The 13,392-nt window shown below is 44.0% G+C and overlaps 1 protein-coding gene across 3 annotated transcripts in view; it reads left to right on the top strand.

Annotated features, from left to right (window-relative positions):
• The window catches only part of LOC134426832 (ubiquinol-cytochrome-c reductase complex assembly factor 1), a 45,198-nt gene extending 32,431 nt beyond the window's left edge, over window positions 1-12,767 (top strand). For 2 of the 3 annotated variants that reach the window (XM_063172133.1, XM_063172132.1), the window contains exons 8-10: window positions 6,979-7,056; window positions 8,429-8,542; window positions 11,511-12,767. In XM_063172133.1, coding sequence (XP_063028203.1) covers window positions 6,979-7,056; window positions 8,429-8,542; window positions 11,511-11,645 — 327 coding nt within the window. In that variant the 3' untranslated portion in view covers window positions 11,646-12,767. The remainder of the gene's footprint in view (window positions 1-6,978; window positions 7,057-8,428; window positions 8,543-11,510) is intronic. The other variant, XR_010030055.1, reaches the window with a different exon arrangement.
• Window positions 12,768-13,392: the final 625 nt, after the last annotated feature.

Raw genomic sequence — 13,392 nt, 5'->3', positions numbered from 1 at the left:
CCTTCTGCTACATTCTCCTGGCATTCACTAACGAGTAACCCAAGATCTGCACAGGGATCACTGACAGGAATCCTCCAGGAATGTGCAGCCTTTGTTGCCTCTTCCATAATTTTTGCTCTTTAATGCCCTGTGGCAGTGACTCCTGCCACTTAAATGTGTTGCATGAGAAAACACATTTTAAAATATTATTTTGTCATTTTCATTAGATTCTTTACTACATCTTTTTTAATGAGAAACAGTGGACAGTAATTCCTTGTTTATCTCCTTGATGCCAGTCATGACTTTGCCTCTCCATCATCTCTTCTTCCTCACTTCATCCTGAAAAGTTTCCTGAGTGTTTGCTCATATGTGTCATCATGTCATCATGGTCTTTTCTGTGTGTTTTCTACTACTTTTAGATTTGTTCAGAGATCAAAAGGTGACAATTATGCACACCATTTTATATGCAGTACATTATGGATTATGCAGAACAGGGTTCCTCTTTTGGTTTATATTCCTTTCATAACAATTCCTAAAATTTATGTATCTTTTTCTTCACTATTGAATTGTTCAACTTAATTTTTTTCTCTTAAAGATCCATTTCAAAACTGTAGCTGCCAAATGTGTCCATGTTGTTAAATAGGTTTTATGGACTTTTTTTTTAAATACCTACTACAAGTACCTTTATCAGCATTGAATATTACCGGTCATAATTATCTGTGATTTTTATTTTCATCCACTGTATTTTCTACTAATTTGTACTTATCTGTTTCTGCTAAAAGACTTTTCAGAATGGATGCCACCTTTCCTGTCTCTCTGGTAATGTTAGCTAAGATGTTTAATTTGTTTTAGTACTTTATGATCCCTTGCTTTTGACTTTTATTAAGTTATCAGAAGCCTTTCTGTATGGGTGGATCACATCTGGAAGACGATGGACTGGGAGTGTCCAAGGCCAGGGTGGACAGGGCTTGGAGCAGCCTGCTCTGGTGGAAGGTGTCCCTGCCCAAGGCAGGGGGTGGAAATGGATGGGCTTGAAGGTCCCTTCTTCCAACCCAAACCAGTCTGGGATCGTTCTCTGACTCTCAAAATCCTGAGTGCTGTGAGAAGGTGATGGAGCAATGAGTGTTCACTGCCTGATCCTGTGGAAAGACTGGGCCAGCAGATGCAGCCAGCAGGAGCCAGGGGTCCCCACAGGAGGAGATGGATCTCCTCGGGGGTACAGACCAGGGTGCTTCTTGCTGAAGCACATTGTGAGTGCAGAGAGTTCCCTGCACAAGCTGCTGGACATGGAGACCTTTTGGAGGTTACTCTCTAAACATATAAAAATAGCAAGAGTTGGGAGGTATCCTTAGCTGAAATTAGTTGGGAGAATCTTTGGAGGGAGTATATATCAGCTTTTCTAGGGTTTGGCCTTTTCTCAGGGGTTCTGGCTGCTGTGCAAGGCAGGATACCCTGGTAGGTGGCCCCTTGGTCTGGTCAGTGTTCCTGGTGTGTGGCACTTCCTGACAGGCCCTGGGGTTTGTCTCAGTGAGGAGCTGGAGCTTTACAGGAACTCTGTGAGTGCTCATGGTGCACATTTACCTTAATGATTTATCTGCCTTTGCTACTGTCTTCTCCAGGTGCTTCTTTCAAACTTGGTTCTGAAATTTCCCTTAGCAGCTGATCAGGCTGAATTCCTGATTCTGGTGTGTTCAGAAACACATTGGTTAGCTTTAGGCTTTTAGCAACTAGATATTTCAGGAGACATTACAAGAAAATCCTTTGACAACTGCTCACCTTACAGAGAATCAGCACAACTTGACAGAGCCCAGCAATTTGACCTCTTCTCCCTGATCCTTCTCTTGAGAGGTTATCAGTAAGCTCTGCCAGCCACGTTCTGCAGGGAAGCAGGAATTTCGAGTAAGCCACTGAATACAGTTCAGATTGTGCTATGATCTGCTCTGCATCTGTAATTCTTACCATGGCAGTGCTTCCAAATTAATAAACTGCACGATGGGAACAAACCTCATTTTCTGGGTAGCAGAAAGGTAGGGGTGAGCGTCTGCTTTTGCTGAAAGATGTAGGTAATGTTGTATAACTTATTGATGATTGCACAATTGTTGTGAAGGTAGAGCATGCACAACTTTTTCCATTAACATGTTGTATTTTATGGATTGAAGATTTTGGCAAGAGCTGGTTCTGCCACACCCCAACATTTACCTTTTGTCTAGGTTTAAAGAATATTGGGGTAGGTTATCTCTGAATATTGAAGATTATTCTCTGAAGTTAGTGATTATGGAGGTGTATTACAAAATTACTTCTAATTAAAAAATAGAGAATTTATCAGAAGAGTTGATATTTAAAACATACAGGACTCAAGCTGTGGCTAATTACAAGCAGTGATCTGCTTTGCAGACAAAGTAGCAGAGCAGTTAATAAAAGGCTCAAAAATTGAAGATTGGAAAAAAAATTTCTTTAATATCTTTGTCATTTCACAAGTATGCGCCTGAAGGAGCTGGCTGTTATGGCTCCTTGCTACAGGAATCTTCCTAATCTTTTTTATTGATTTAATATTTTTTATTCTAGCTACAGTCTCAGTCATGTTAAAATTACTGTCCTGCAAGCAGTAGTGATGTTACAGGATGAAATAAAAGGGCTGTGTTTGCCCATTTAAGGTCATGTGTGTTTTAACACAGTGTTTTGAGCAAACACTCAAAAAGCCCATATATAACTGCAAGTGCTTATATATTATTTATAAATAACATAAACCATATTACAAGTAATTCTGTCCTATTCCAACTTGAGAGAGGAGGCATTAAAAAGCCTAAATATTTGTGGAGTGGCTTTTTTTACCATGGAAGTTTGGTCCTGTATCTCCTTGAGGAACTTTTGCTGATATTCCTGCTCCGGCAGTCAGAAGTGTCAGTGAGAGTGGCTGAAGTTTATGGCAGTGGGGCTGCAGAAGCCCCCAGAGTGGACTCAGCCATGACAAGATGAGTGCACTCCGACCTGTGGAACTTGTTTTGCACAAGGCATGGATTAATTTGTACTCTGTCAGCATAAACCACTGCTTTGCTGTTGCAACTTTGCCCACTCCAGGAGGGTGCTGCTGGTGTGGGGTGACACCTGGAAGAGCCCAGTCCTGGTTTGAAGAGATGACTCTGCTGGCACATCCATGCTGTACAGGTACAGGAGCAAACACATTGTACAGAATAAATCCTGCTATTTATTCCAGCAGGATTGGTATAATGAGAATGAGGGGGTGGAAACCCAAGCCAGAAAATTCAAATATGAAATGAGATACACATGTTCAACTGTGAGGGTGATATGCTTTAGCCAAACACAACTTAGTGAGCTTAGTACAGGGGGAACTCGGTGAAATGTAATGGTCTATGATATGCAGAGGGTCAGGTTCTATGATCTAATCATTTCTTCTGGCTGAAATCTCTTCATAAAAAAGTCTAGTTCAAGCATAACTTGCAGCCTAAAGAGAGGAATTGCTGCCTGGAATTCAATGACTAGTGCTTGTACAAGGCAGTTAGAAGTGCCCCTTCTGGCTTTATAGTCTATGGAAGGATTAATGTGTTAAAGTAGCTTAAGGGTGCAACACATGCTGGCAAAAGCTGAAGCAGAAAGAAACTCCTGTTGCAGTGCTCAAGGCAGTGCAGCCCATGGCCATCCCAGCTGGGGCAGTGACACTGCCAGGGATCCCCTGTCCTGCTCTGAGGGGATGGGCTGCACCTCAGCCCCTGGGCTGGTGGCTCTGAGCAGGCAGAGCACATCAGAGCCCACGGAATTGTTAAGATTGGGAAACATCATCCAGATCATCCAGTCCCCATCAGTCAGTGTACCAGCACCTCCATGTTCACCATTAAACCATGTCCTCAACTGCCTCATCTGCACAATTTTTGAACCAGGGATGGTGACTCCACCACTACCCTGGGCAGCCTGTGCCAGTGTTTTAAAAGTCTTTCTGTTGTTTCGTTTCCCTCATGTCCAATCTAAACCTCTCCTGGCACAACTTGAGGCTGTTCCTCTTGCCCTGTCGTTTGTTACCTTCCAGTCTGTGCACACTGATTCTGCTCTGCACCATGAGGCAAAGCAAGTGGGGAGGAGGAGGAGGAGGAGATTCATCTCCAGAGGAAGCTCTTAGTCCTTCAGAGGACGCTGAGATGGACTAATTCCAGAGCAGCATTCCCTTTAAACACCATGGCCATGTGTTAGGTCTTTTGCTACGTGTCCAGCAGGACAGGAGAGCACTGTGCTCTTACTTCCCTAGAAATCTTCTTAGAATACAAAACCTTCTGTGAGACTTTGCTGCAGAGTCACCCTCAGCACGTGGCTGTTGGATGATGCACATGAACTCCCTGAGGCTGAAGATGGTTTTTTCACTGTGACGTGGAAAATCCAGCAGCTGCTTGCTGCAGTTGTCCCACAGGCAGAACAGAAAGGCTCCCACAGAAAGGCTCACGGAGCCTTTCAGGGAACAGTTGTGACCTGTAGCAGGGAGATAATGTTAGCTGTACATTTCCTTGTTTCAGAGGTCTTGTAAAGGTGAGATGTGTGCCAAAAATGGGTTCCTTGTTTTGAACTAACACAGTCCTGTGTCACTCAGCCCATAAATCTGTCCAGTGGCAGCTCTGCACTGGGCTGCTCCAAGGAAGGCAAAGGGGCAAGGTCCCAAGAAGAGCTCCAGATGTTACTGATTTTTTCCTTGTTATTAGCAATTACTCACTTGGAATTCTCTAGCAGTTTTTCTTCTTAATAACAAACTGTGGAAGAGTCAGCAGAATCACAATCAACCAGATCCTGAAACTTGCCAGTGGCAAGAACTTGTACAAGCTTTGAAAGAGGAAGCACTTCCAGCAAAGACTGCTTTGGAATTGCTCATTTTTCTTGATTTATAAAGAAGGATTTTTTTTCCTTCAGTATTTCTACTTGACTGATGCCAGTTGTATTCTTCAGAAACTGCAATATTTCTTTAAATATCATTTCATTGCATAAAATACAGGTCCATCCCCAAACTCAGATTTTTTATCTGAAACTGTCTTTTAAGATGTATTTATTGCCATGTTTGTTTAACTTGCTTATCTCCTTCATCAGTCTGTTTCTTGCTAACCTAAAGCTGCTGCTCTTTGGTTTTAGTAGGGAAAGCTGCTTCCCCAGGGATGTATAGTCCAGGACTTGTCTCTGTAATGGGACTATTTGTTTTCTTTGCCCCTTGCAGTTGCCTGCTGTAACATTTGTAGTATGTGTTAAGTAATCCTTGAGGTAACATTTTTATTATGTCATAAAAAGTGCGTGGCAAATATATAATAACTCATGGAATTTGTTTGTTTAAAATGGAAGGATAATTTATTGAGTGTGTTACATGAGACCTGCTCCCCCTTATTAGAGCTGTAGAAGTGCAGCTTATTTAGAAGTATGTTCTATTGAGAAAAACCACGATCTCTGACATGCATAGAAGGTTTGAGCATGGTTGGGTAGAAATGACATCATAGTTTATGTACTCAATAAAAATTTAATTAAGTCATTACAGAAGTTGCAGTCATCATTTAACCCTCTGATTTCTTATGTTTAGTTCTTTTTTTAAACATTCAGTAATAACCAGTCTCCAAATCTTGATAGCCTATAAAATATCTGCATGAATTTTAATAGTTTATATTAATGGAAAAATATGAGTAACTGACATAAAAGGAATTTTCCTTGTGTTTGCACTATGTGCATTGCTATAAAAATCAACAGATGAAAAAAGACAGTGGTTTAAGGGAAGAGTATATGAACTGGAAATTTGTTCACTTGACAGAAACTAACTCATATTTTGATAGAAAAGCTGTTGTGTAATTGCCAAGGTGAATACTCATAAGGATACTGAGAGAGGATTCAGGACAAGGGGTTCCCAGTGTGGTGGATGTGCTGGACTGGTTGTGAATCCTGTCTTTGCAGAGTGCAGTGTCACACCTGAGTGTCCTGCTGGTGTGCAGGGCTTATTGGCCTTGTCTTTTGTACTTCTGGAGCACATGAGAGCTGTAGAAAAGAAATGCCTTGTGTCTCTTGGATCCCTCATGGGAGTCAGTACAAAGAAGAAGCTTTACCAAAGTGTAGCTGGGCCCTTGGGAGAGGAACTGCATCACTTTGTTGGCAGAGATAAAGAGCAGAGGCAAGAGGGACAGGCAGTGTGGGTGAGGGAGATGCACAGGAGGCATTTCAGCCATCCCTCTGCACCCAGCAGTTGGTCCAGTCCCATTTTAAGCTGACATGGGGTCAGTTCTCACACCCATGGGTGGCTTAGGCCAACCCAGCAAATACTGAAGCAATTACTAAATTTAGTTAAAGGTCAGTGTGGAACTTGGACTGAGTCACACTTAGAGTATGGGGGAAGTTGCTGTGTCATCACAGACTCTGAAAGAAGTTTAATCATAGTCAAAAACTTGTGAGTCTGAGCTGCTAGAGATGCTGGGGAGGCAGAATTCATGTTCTTGCTGGCTGAGAGTCAGTCTGGACAGTGCAGGAGGAGCAGTGGCAGGGTGGTGTCTCTGTCTTTAGCATTCCTGTACTTCCACTGTAGTAGCACATGCATCCCTGCAGTCTGTGCTTTGGGGACAAAAAAACAGTGAAAAATCTTTGAATTTCTATGGATGGATGAAGGTGTGGAGTAGCTGCTCAGTAGTTGACTACAGAGGGGTCCCCATGCTCTTGGGCTGTGCTGCCACTGCAAGGGCAGCCTTGCCTCACACTCCCCCAGCAGCATTTTCTCTCCCCTCCTGCAGCTGGAGGCAGAGCTGTGGGCTGGGATGCTCCTGCCAGTTGTGAGCTGGGGAACACCAACCTCAGCTGTGTCAGACTGATGGAGCTGTGTCAGGGGGGTTCCAGAGGGACTCACTCCTGCTTGCAGCCAAATCTCACTCAGGTGGGCTGGGGCACTGGTGGCTCTTTGTCCACTCACAGGGAAACTGGGAATATTTTCTCCTCACCTCTTCCTTAAAGCCTCTACTGATGGTTTTCTGGTTTGTTTTTCAGATTAATTCTACTGTTCTAAAAGAAGAGTTGAAAAGGATGGCAGAAAATTTCTATGCAGCTCTGTTTGGATACGATGAGGTAAGAAGGCTGTTTTCAGGGAATGTACAACAAGTAAACCATCTAATTCCTGAACACAGAATAGTCCAGGTGGGGAAAACATTCACTGCCCATTTCTTTGGAGAAATATTACATTAGGGAAGCAGCCTTGGATGAAAATTCTTAGAAGAAAACTGCACAGGGCATATGGATTTAAACCACGGGTGTGCAAGGTAGGGTGTTCTTTCTGCTGCTTCACCATCCCTTACTGGCCACCCCTAAGTCATTTCCTCCCTCTGAATCCTGCTGTACTCAGCTGTACTTTGAAAGCAAAGAGAGGATTTATAGAATATTTATAGGGAGTCTATGCAAGAATATTTACAGGCAGTGCCTAATAAGGCAGGGAGGCAAAAGCACCACTCTGCACAAGTGTCTGCAGGACCTTAAAGAGGAAAATACAATTAAATTGGGGTTTTTTTTCTCTTGTGAGTGTTGCTCTTCAGATGCTCTTATTCACATCATGATACTGTTTTTTTGCTCAGTGATTTGCATTATTATTATATTGTGAATATAACCTTAGAGAGTTGTGGACAGTGTTACACATGCAAGGTTTAATCTAGTTTTAAGTATAACCAGGATGTGTCTGCTTGTGCTATGTTGACATTCTTTTTGGGAACAAAATGTTTGCTTTGATTAAAGACAAATGTTGACTTTTTAAATTTTTTAACCGAATATTTTAAAGGCTTTTGCCTTTGGTAAATGTGTCAGCAGAAGACAGGAGTTATGAGCCTGTGGTGACAACACTACATAATCTAAAAAGACAATAAAAATTCAAGAGAATTTGGAGAAAAAACATTAATGGATGTGGTTCTTTTATAAACCAAAGCTAAAATTTGATTTTACTGGAAAAATCTAGATAGTTCTTGATGAGCAGGATTTCTCTCTCATTTAGAATGAAAAGTAAAAAGCAAAGAAAAAAGCAAACTCCAGACTACAGTTCTGCAACATTGGATTAATTATCCTTTAATTTTTCTTTTTAAAGTGTCGTAGGCTTCACACATTCCCATGAGGTGGTGCTGCCTTCTCTGTAAGATCACCATTTTTATAGTAAAGATTTCATAACATAGAAATGCAGTTATCAACTCTGACGTTAGGAATACCCTGACCCAGGTTTTTTCCAAATTAACTTGCCAGAAAATTGGTTACAGACTGCTCTGTAAATTAATTTAAGGCCAGGGCTGTTTTTCCATTCTGGGAAAGAGTGATGTTGCTGCCTTTCCATGTGCAGAGCCCACGGCAGCTGCGGGCTCTGGGACAGGTGCCGTGGCCAGGGGCCAAGTGCACCAGTGGGGGTGTCTCGTGTTCAGACCTTCTTCACGTGCAGTTTTTAATCCCCCTGTGTCCTTCCCTTTAGGGAATCCTGTGTGATGATCGTGTTCTGGCATCAGCTCTGTGGAGAAACCTTTTTAACAGGAACTGTGAGGACCCTCGGCACCTGGAGCTGCTCGTGGAGTACGTGCGCAAACAGGTGCGGCCCCGCTCTGCTCTGCTCGGGGAGCTCCCTTCCACTGCTTCCCCGTGCAGCTCCTTCTCACCATAAACCTCATTCTTATAGTCAGTGATCATTTCTAAGAAAAGAAAAATCTGAAAACTGGATGATATTTATTACAGAGTCATGGAATGCCGTGAGCTGGGAGGGACCCCCAGGATCAGCCAGGGCAGCCCCAGCCCTGCACAGACACCCCAACAGCCCCACCCTGGGCATCCCTGGCAGCTCCTGGCAGCCTCAGTGCCCATTCCCTGGGCAGCCTGGGCAGTGCCAGCACCCTCTGGGGAAGAGCCTTTCCCTGGTATCCAGCCTGACCCTGCCTGGCACAGCTCCAGCCATGCCCTGGGTCCTGTCCCTGGTCACCAGAGAGAACAGATCATTGCTGCTGTTTAATGACAAATGGCTCCAGAGAAATTAATAGAATATTGAAGGCAGTCCTGCTCAGCTATTTCTGGACCTGTGCTACAGAGTGGCTTGACAAAATGTGCCAGAAATAGGCTGCAAACTTGTTGTAGAATTGTTACCAGTGTTAAAGAGTTAGGGTTCTCCACATAGTGAAGTAGCAGATAGAACTTGAAAGTCTCTTGGTGACCTTTGAGGAAAAGAAACAAACTAGTTTGTTTTCCAGAATTATTTCTGATTCTTTCAGTTATTACTTGGAGAAGACAGCACTGAGTAGTGTTTGTCCTCTCAGCCCTGAGGAGTTTTGTGAACCAGATCTCTAGGAAATGTTGGTGGGATAAAATCCATGTGGGCACCAAAGAAAGAGGTTATGGAGTCAAAGTGGAGGGTGTTGGACAGGAAATTGAAGACCAGAACTTTCACAACATCATTCTCTGTAATGTTTCCAATACCATATTCAGGATCAGATAGAGGTATGGAGAGACAGTATGTAAGTGTCTGAGAAAATGGGAAATAAAGGGCTGAGCTTCCTAAGGGACTGAGGACACTTTGGGAATGCCAGAGAGTTCTCAGGAGGGACTGGCTTAATTAAATGCTGAAGGTTGCTGATGCTCAGTGATGAAGCTGTAGGAAAGCTTGCTGGGGACAAGCACATATAAAACGTATGTAATTTGGGATCATTTCTTGCCAGATGGGGAATTTGTTGCACTTCTGGATATTCAAGCAAAGGATAGGTCTGAAGCAATCAGCAGTTGAATAGGAAAGAGTGATCAGGCAGGAAAATGTGGCACATTGTGGAGGAATGAGCACAGGTTCTGTGCAGACAGATCATTCCTGCAGACAAGTGGTGCACTTGAGGAAAACATTCCCAGCTTTGCATAGGCACCAGTGAGCTCTGAACTGTTACCACACAGGAATGAGGCCTTGAGTTCCATTATAAAAATGTCAGTTCAGCACTCCATAGTGTTTAAAAAATGTAAAACAAATCCTCAGAACTACTGGGAATGAAATAGAGGATAAAATCCTGCTGTGGTGCCAGTTTTACATGTCTGGTACCATTGTGAGCTGGAATAATGTGTCTGGTTTGGGTGCTGACCACCAGAACAGATCAAACGTTACCTGAAGAAGGCTCAGACAGGAGCACTAAGGGTGACAGTGAAACTGCTCCTTTTTTAGCAATGAATAGAATCCCCTGCCCAAAAAAGAATGGGAGAAAAAATGGGAGACATCTCTGGGAAATCCTGAAGGCATGTGAAACGTGAGGAAGGAAAGGTATTGAGGGACACAGGAATGTGGGGACAGAGCATTGGCACAGTTGATTGGGATGCTGCAATTGCACATGGGGTTCCAAAGCCACTGGCAAGATTTATGGAAGAAAAGTTTGCCCAGGGCTATTAAATCCACAACCACTTCAGACTCAAAATTTGTGAATGAACAGATTCTGAGAGGGAGGGAAAATGAACAAGGAAAAGAGCATTGTGTGCTGTGTTTAACTCCTCCTGGGGAAGTGGCTGATGGTGACTGTCAGGAACAGGACATTGTGCTTAGGTGGCTTCCCAGTGTGACCCTCTGTGACCATGGGCCATTTATTCCCCTGTTGAGAAACTCCTTGCCCAATTATCCTTTGTTTCTATAACACTGTGTACCAGGTTGTCCCCAGTTTCTTGTGGGTCCTGTCTTTAACAGTGGCTATTAGTGGGTGCCAGAGGAGAACATACTGACAGCACAGCGTGTACTGTGCCCCTGGTCAGCTCTCCCAGCCTTCCTGAGCTAATGGTGCTGGGATTGTCTTTGACTCATCCTTGAAAGACTATTTTTTCCCATTTCCTAAATCTAGGGTGACCAGTGGCAGCAAGTTGACCCTCTGCTATATGATGAGAGGGTTTTTTTTAAAAATTTGCCTATATTACACTCTAAAATTACAATAGATCCCAACTATCTTGCTCAGAGAGGTTGTGGATGCCCCATCCCTGGAAGTGTTCAAGGCCAAGCTGGACAGGGCTTGGAGCAACCTGGGATAGTGGAAGGTGTTCCTGATGGGCTTTAAGGTCCCTTCCAACCCAAACCATTCAGGGAATTCTTCTGTTGGAAGGATGAGCATTCATTGCATGTTCACCTTTTCCAGCTCGTGTGCTTTGATGTGATAAATCCCAGGTGTTCCCTCCTGCTCAGGCCATTTTTCTGTGGCTGAAGCCTCGGCTGTGTGCAGGGTGGGAGCTCTCCATGGGGCTCTGGCCTGGGCAGTGTTCCCTGCAGGAACCACCAGGAGGATGAAGTGACTCACTGCAGCTTTGCTGGCTCCTCTCTGCCCTGTTGCCAAACCCTCAGAGGAGGCATCAGTGACGCAGGTGACTCCAGAGGATATGCAGATCCTTATCCTGGCCTTACCAGTCGGAAGTGACCGTTTTAGGTCCACCTCACCCAAATGGCAGAGTAGGCTGAAATGTCCCTGTTGTGCTGCTTTTTGGAGCGAGGTGTGTGTGTGTAGCTGCTGAGGGAGCTGCCTGGGCCATGGGCACGTGGCAGTGACTTGCTGTGCTTGCAGGTGCAGCACCTGGACGCGCTGAGCGGGGAGGATCTGCTGCTCACGGGCGAGGTGAGCTGGCGGCCGCTGGTGGAGAGCAACGCCCGCAGCATCCTCAAGCCCCTGTCCCCCGTGTACAACGATGAAGGACTCTGAGATCCACGTGCCAGGACAGCTTGGGAAGCGTGGCTGCAATGGGACTGGGCTGAGGCTGCGTGGTTGGGAAGAACAGTTTGCTGTTGGAAGGAAAGCATTTCATTAGCTCTCCCATCCGTGGTGCCTCGGTAGCCTCCTGAGCAGCCGCACTCCTGAATCTTCACCTGCAAATAAATGCTCATTGTTTTAAGAACCTCTGTCCGTTTTATGGACCCGAGTGGCCCTTGCTGACATGGACAGAGCTGCCTTCTGCCTTTAGGAAACCAGGTATTCACCATGATGTAGAGTTCTCTCAAAAAGACATTTCTGTCCCTTGCCTTGTTTAAAGAGCTGCTACTCAGAGACACAGTGGTGTCCTCTGCTCCCTGAATGGTTGTGATTGTAAATGTGAGCTTTGCATACTTAGATATTAAGTATATATTTTAAATGTCTGATGCCAAGATGGAATGGTCCATCTTTGCATTAAAGAATTGCTTTAACATTCTGAAGGGTTTTCTGTGAAAATCCCTTTTAGGAACTCTCCGCTTTGTTGCACAAGGGTGAGAGAATGCAAAGAATAATGCACAGTCCCCAGCAATCCTCTGTGACTTTGGCTGTCTGAGGGAGATTAAAGCCCCAGTTCTGGCTGGGCTGGCACTAAAAGCTGCCCCAGAACCTCATGTTCAGTCTGCCTTGCTGATACTTCCACATTCTTTGTAGAATTGTCTTCTAGGAACTCCTTTATGAAAAGAACATCCCTGTTGTGTCCCTGGGACAGGACTCTGCCATCCTCCATCCCCTGCAGCAGCGGTCCAGGGGTTTTAGCAAGATCCTTCAACACCAGTGAAAACTTTCTATGGCTGTGCAGGCAAATGGTGCCAACACAGCAATTAGGGGAGCAGGAGCTGCACTGATGAGATCAGCAGAGGCTGAGGTGCTCTGTGTGGGTGGATGGTTCACCAGGCTGTTTCCAGGTCAGTGGCAAAAAGAGTTTTTATTTCTCTCCTGTCCAAAATCTGAGTCAATAATAAATGTCAGTCTGGGTTAAATTGCTGTGTGTTTGTTTTCTGTGCCATGTGTGCTTTTGATAAGAATAAACCCTATAAAATCAGGACTTATTCCTAATAAAAGTATTAAGCAAAAGTAGAAGGTGATAATCCTTAATTTATGAATTTAATCCTTAATTTGTGACTCCTTAGTCTGGTGAAAGTGAAACTGCCTGGTTGTGACTATTCTTCCTTCTCAAGTTGCTTTCTTTGTGTGTGTATGTTGGGGAATATTTGCCATCCCTTCCCTGTGTAAAAAGCAGTGGGATGCAGCACAGAGGCTCCCAAACACTGATTTGTGGGGTTGTTTTAAAATCTTCTTTTAGGGAGCCTTCTGTGTACAAAAAAGGGTGGTTTTTTTTTTCCAGAACGAGCTTCCTCAGTTTAACTTGTTATAAAATGAGGCATGTAAAGAGCCCCTCTCTGTGTGTGAGGTGTATCCCTTCTCTGTGAAAACATTACAGCCCAAACAACTTGCTTGCAGTTTATTTAAGATGCTTTTGTTGAAAGCTGAGCTAAGCAGAGAAACCTCTTATGTGTGAAGTATTATACAGTGTGTGTGAGATAATAACACCTTGTAATTCATTACAGCTGGCTTGTATTTACATAAAAGAAGGCTGAGCTGTGTAGGAATTTGCTGATTAATTTATTTTTAATGAGAGTGAAGTATACCAAGTACCAAAATAAACTTTACTTTGTGTATCTTACTGCTCCTGAAATAG

Source organism: Melospiza melodia, chromosome 19 (assembly GCF_035770615.1).
Source record: "Melospiza melodia melodia isolate bMelMel2 chromosome 19, bMelMel2.pri, whole genome shotgun sequence".
Classification (NCBI taxonomy): Eukaryota; Metazoa; Chordata; class Aves; order Passeriformes; family Passerellidae; genus Melospiza; species Melospiza melodia.
This window is presented reverse-complemented; position numbering and strand designations above follow the sequence as displayed.